This window comes from Pezoporus flaviventris, unplaced genomic scaffold (assembly GCF_033815535.1).
Source record: "Pezoporus flaviventris isolate CSIRO_AGI_PZ_B2104156 unplaced genomic scaffold, CSIRO_AGI_Pfla_v1 ptg000025l, whole genome shotgun sequence".
Lineage (NCBI taxonomy): Eukaryota > Metazoa > Chordata > Aves > Psittaciformes > Psittacidae > Pezoporus > Pezoporus flaviventris.
Window position 1 is genome coordinate 25,425,260 of NW_026892573.1, and position 6,000 is coordinate 25,431,259.

General features: G+C 45.4%; 1 protein-coding gene across 1 annotated transcript in view; it reads right to left on the bottom strand.

Moving 5' to 3' along the window:
- Positions 1–4,244, bottom strand: part of DEUP1 (deuterosome assembly protein 1) — a 46,294-nt gene extending 42,050 nt beyond the window's left edge. Inside the window, exons 1-2 of the mRNA XM_061457891.1 lie at positions 4,035–4,244; positions 2,173–2,237 (exon numbers count right to left, since the gene is read on the bottom strand). Of these exons, the coding sequence (XP_061313875.1) occupies positions 2,173–2,237; positions 4,035–4,145 (176 nt within the window). The 5' untranslated portion in view covers positions 4,146–4,244. The remainder of the gene's footprint in view (positions 1–2,172; positions 2,238–4,034) is intronic.
- Between the last annotated feature and the right edge of the window lie 1,756 nt (positions 4,245–6,000).

Here is a 6,000-nt window from a genome sequence, read left to right on the forward strand (position 1 = left end):
CTTAGTTGCATTTACTTTGAAACAGCAGAAAACACAGGTATCTCCATTTTAAAGTGATGTAGGCAAGCTCTTAGATTTGTTTTATTCTCTTTCCAAATTGGTGAAAATAGAGATTATTCATATTCTGCTGTCATTAATGACTGTTTATCTTAATGTAAAATCTAAATACTTCCAAATTTAGACAACCCAAAATCCAGGTAACAAGTTTTGCCATCTCTGAGTCTTTATCACAAACAATTTTGCACTAGTTAGGCCTTTCTAGCTCTATTTATCTGTCCTTTTCTTTGGAGTTCTGCACAGATCAGTATTTTTCTGTTTGTTTCTCAAAAGACATAGAAAGATTATTATTGTCTATACACTTTAGAATAAAGTTGTAATTCAGAAACTGACATTCTAAGAAATGTTTGGTTCATGCTGTCAGTCTTTCTTTCATGCCTTCCTCCCTTACTACTCAGGTTTGCTGACAAATAGGAAAATATGCATGGCCATATTTAGGCTAAACAAGCAAAACTTATGCAGAACAACGTTAACAAAGATTTCCATCTTACATGGTTCATTCACTTGCCATTGATCCTTAACCCAGTTTCTAGACCAATATTGATTCATTTTATATTCTTTAAACTTGCTTTAAAAATAGGAAATATATAAACCTCTTGTGATACAATAGTCCTTTAGAATCTTCTATCCCAAAATTCCATTACACGAATTAAACCAAATTTATTTAACAATTTTCAGCCATACAGAATCACACACAGCTGTGGATGGATAATTTGTGACTTATGAATTCTTGCAGCTGGGATGTAATTGTCATGATTTCCACCAGCATTATTCGATCACCTTCCCAAACTGTAAAGCTATCTGCATTATCTCTGGAATACTCTCAGCATAGACTGAAATGAATATCTCCTGCCATTAGATGTGTATTTCAAACTACTCTTTCAGGTTCGTTTTACAGTTCATGGAAATAAATAGCTACTGAGAATAGCTGGTTTAGGATGGGACAAATCACTGTCTAGATTCATCTGCAATAACCTGAAATTTCCCATGTGTCAATTACAACAAAGGCAAGGCAGAGTCTGAACTCCTGAAACTGGCTTCTGTCGTGTTAAAATAGTACCCAAAGAATAGCGATATTTTGATTATTTTTAAAATTCAAGTTTTTATATGACTGTATTTACCAGTCATTTCACTAACAAAAAGAATGTCCCTTAGAGCCAAAAATAGGGACACATTGTTCAGAATATAATATTTTACTGCAGCAATTTTTTCCTATCATGAGAAGTGCACACATTGTTCTTCAGTACAACAGAGCACACTTTCAAATCCTATTAAAGCTTTCTTGGTCCAGAATAAGATGTGATAGAATATATATTTCTGTTATTTAATGAAAGACTTTACACTTAGTATGTGTCATATTGTCATATTATCTTGGACTGCTTCAGGGTAATAATGATAGATTAAACTATTTAATATGAAAAATGGGTAATAAGTTTATTTACAAATTATAATAGCTAAGTATTATATTTATATGGGGAAGTACTTTTTATATTGTTGTGTTCCTTGATCAGTCTGGACAGGATGAGGTATTATATCAAATCTCACCCATTTTTACACTTCTTTAGAAAGATGATCTGCTGTACTAATGTTTTTTTAGATAGCACTAAAATAAGTAAACTTGGATTATGTCAAAAGTGATGATCATGGTGTGATGAAAAATGCACTTAATAATTAGGAAGAACTTCTGTGGTTCTTACCTGTGCAATATAAGACCAGGGTTTTAGCAATCAATAGCCTTGTTTTTAAGATTTTTGAATGCTTTAAGAGCTGCTGTAGCCCAGCAACTTCAACTATTTTTTAAAACAGTTTCAAATGCCATTTCTTAACATCTTAATAAAACCCCACATAACTTTCATTTTCCCCCTTTGGTTCAGGTATGAATATATAAAAGAAATAATTAACTAACAGTCAGTAGATTATTGCCTAAAGCAGTAAGGTTTGCTGTCTTAATTATCACTAATCTCCCTAGTTTGCATAGAAAGCAGCAGGAGAAATTGAAAAATAATCATGTTTGCTTCTAAAATCAGTAATATTTTATGTTTCACATTTTTTAATAAACCCTCATAACTCAATCTCATTGTATATTCAACTCCCAGACACTAAGTCATTACTTACTTAGCGACAGCTTGTTCCTGAAATGCTTCTAAGTCCTGCTCCATGTTATTCTTAATTCTTTTAACCTGTTGAAATAACATAACTACATCATTCAGATACTTAAATGCATGCATTTACACGGCCAAGTAGTGCATACTGGGTAGTTCTATGCTTTCCTTTCAGTTTCTGTGATTCTTCCACTGCAAATAACAGGGGAATGTAGCTCTAATTACAGGCTGGAATGGGCAAGATGAAAACTTCTGAGGTTAGCTCAGCTCAGTGTCAGTAACTCTTGCACTCAGTGCAGCACTGAGATACTAGAGGAGGTGCGAGCTTGAGGATAACCCTGGATTTCCATCCAGGGAGGTCTGCTTTGGGTCATTCTCCGTTGTGTGATGTCAGTGATTTGCCAAGACACATTGGAACATAAAAATGTAAGTATGTACCAGACCTACGGCTGCATTCATCAACACACCCCAATTAATCTATACCCAGGCTATACTTGCTCTCCAACACAATTTTGGACTCCTACTGATGATTCACTCCTTTACTCAGCAGACGCAACACTGAGATACACAAGTACTTTGGCAGAAAGATCAGAACATGACTGTTGCTGGGGCCACTCCAGTTCTGTGGGTTCAGCTGCACACAAGGACGTGGGGCAAGCCTGGCATGCAAGAACAGGAACCAAACACATTAAAGCCCGAATTCCTCGTGGTGGTTAGCAGAGGGGCTCCCAAAGGCATGGATACCAGTACAGACAGATGTGTGGACTCTGCCATGCGGCACTGCAGCCTTGGATCCACAGGGCACCAGCACTGGAGGTGACACTGACACAGGGCAGTCATGGCTCTAACAGGGCACCCAGCACCAGAGGTGACACTGCCACAGGGCAGTCATAGCTCTAACAGGGCACCCAGCACCAGAGGTGACACTGCCACAGGGCAGTCACGGCTCTAACAGGGCACCCAGCACCAGAGGTGACACTGCCACAGGGCAGTCATAGCTCTAACAGGGCACCCAGCACCAGAGGTGACACTGCCACAGGGCAGTCACGGCTCTAACAGGGACCAGCACCGGAGGTGACACTGCCACAGGGCAGTCACGGCTCTAACAGGGACCAGCACCGGAGGTGACACTGCCACAGGGCAGTCATGGCTCTAACAGGGCACCCAGCACCAGAGGTGACACTGCCACAGGGCAGTCATGGCTCTAACAGGGCACCCAGCACCAGAGGTGACACTGCCACAGGGCAGTCATGGCTCTAACAGGGCACCCAGCACCAGAGGTGACACTGCCACAGGGCAGTCACGGCTCTAACAGGGACCAGCACCGGAGGTGACACTGCCACAGGGCAGTCACGGCTCTAACAGGGACCAGCACCAGAGGTGACACTGCCACAGGGCAGTCACGGCTCTAACAGGGACCAGCACCGGAGGTGACACTGCCACAGGGCAGTCATGGCTCTAACAGGGCACCCAGCACCAGAGGTGACACTGCCACAGGGCAGTCATGGCTCTAACAGGGACCAGCACCAGAGGTGACACTGCCACAGGGCAGTCACGGCTCTAACAGGGACCAGCACCAGAGGTGACACTGCCACAGGGCAGTCATGGCTCTAACAGGGCACCCAGCACCAGAGGTGACACTGCCACAGGGCAGTCATGGCTCTAACAGGGCACCCAGCACCTGAGGCGACACTGCCACAGGGCAGTCACGGCTCTAACAGGGACCAGCACCGGAGGTGACACTGCCACAGCACCACCACCCTCGGCTCCACGGAGCACAGGAACCGGAGCAGCCCTGGCTGTGCCGGGCACCTGAGGAGCCCGGGGCACTCCCGGCACGTCCCGGACCCGCGGCTGCCCCTCCCCTCCCGTTACCTGCCGCTCTCCCCCCGTCGCTCTTTTCGCCCTCGATGTCTCTACGGCCGCGGGATGGGCTCCGCAGCCCGGTCTCCCCCGCTGCCCCCTCTCGCCCCGGCTCCCGCCCATGGCCTCCCCTGCCCGCCGCTCCCAGCGCCCGTTGTGGACGGTGCCGGGCGGCTTCTCCCGTCGCCGTGGTAACGAGAAGGGCGGCAGGGCGAGGCGGGAAGGCGGAGGGCGGCTAGGGCGAGGCGGGACGGCCACGGCGCAAGGCAGGCTTCGGTTAGGGGCTGCCACAGGCTCCGGATGGGTGCCGGAGTGGCGGCGAGGGCTGCCGGGGTCTGAGGGGAAGGCGGAGGGGCTGGGGCAGGGCCCGGCGGGCTCGGGAGGGACAGGGCGGCTGCTGCTTGATGCGGAGGGAAGGAGCGTGCGAGAGGACCCTGCGGGGCCGCAGGGAGCTGCCGCAGGCACCCCTGTGTCACACGTGTCCTCTGCAGGGCCCTGCGTCCATCCAGCCGCCCATGGATTTGAAGGAAGGTGGAGCGAATTTCACCTCAGGAAGTAGCGCCAGGGTAAAGAACATGTAGTTTGCGTTAACGTTAACCAAGTCCAGAGGAGGCCACCAAGATGATCAGGGGACTGGAGCACCTCCTCTATGAAGACAGGCTGAGGAAGTTGGGGCTTTTCAGCCTGGAGAAGAGAAGGCTGCGTGGAGACCTCATAGCAGCCTTCCAGTATCTGAAGGGGGCCTATAGGGATGCTGGGGAGGGACTCTTCATTAGGGACTGTAGTGGTAGGACAAGGGGTAACGGGTTAAAACTTAAACAGGGGAAGTTTAGATCGGATATAAGGAAGAAATTCTTCAGTGTGAGGGTGGTGAGGCACTGGAATGGGTTGCCCAGGGAGGTTGTGAATGCTTCATCCCTGGCAGTGTTCAAGGCCAGGTTGGAGGAGGCCTTGGGTGATATGGTTTAGTGTGAAGTGTCCCTGCCCATGGCAGGGGTGTTGGAACTGGATGATCTTAAGGTCCTTTCCAACCCAAACCATTCTATGATTCTGTATATCATTCTATATATTCTATACATCATTCAAGAACTCAGTAGGCAGGGTGTTTTGGTTGGGGTTTTTTTGTGGGTTGTAGAAATTTTCCTATTTTTTTTTCTTTTAAAATGCTATTATTACTAGAAAGGGCTCAACACAACCTTTTCTTCCTGCATGACTAGCTATACTGCTGTAAAATGGCTTCAGTTTTACAGATTATTGTGCACACGACCTGGGTTTGGGTGACACTTCTCTACACTTTTGTTGGCTTCAGTCTGCCTTAATCAGCAATAGAACACATTTAAGAATCACAGCTATTTCAACTTTTGTACAGTAATAATTTGTGCTTCCAAACTTAGGGTTTATAGATGTCTTCAAACTCCAGGGATTTTTTTTCTGCCAGGACAGTACAATTCACTTTGTATTTATTGTCCTAAAATTGCATGTGGCATTTTTGGGAGCTGCTAGTCTATTTATGCACACTAAACTTTGTGCTTTTGGTTTGTTTTGTTTGGACTGTTTACTTATATTAGTCAAGTGAACTGCATTTTTAATACCAGTTCTAAGGCATAATCTGTTTCATTTAGTTCCTACCTGCTGTGCTGAGGCAGATGGTTTTCATGTCAGCAGAAATCCTGTTTCAAGCTATGAATTATGAAAAAAATATTTTTAAATGAAAGAGTAAAATAAAATTACATTCAGAGTTTCAGGAAAGCTCCTGGTAAAGTTTGCTTACTGTAGAAGATAATTGACAATTTTCCCCTGTTGTTTTCTTAAAGATCACTAAAATTGGTTTTATTTTTGCTTTACACTTTATTTTCATGGTTTTATGTCATTTCAGGAATATCCCAGGGACACTTCAGATCTTTCCTTGTCAGGAGCAGCTGCAGGATGAGGGCAGGCGAGCCCTGATCTGATGGTAATGGTGAGGTGTAGGGCAGTG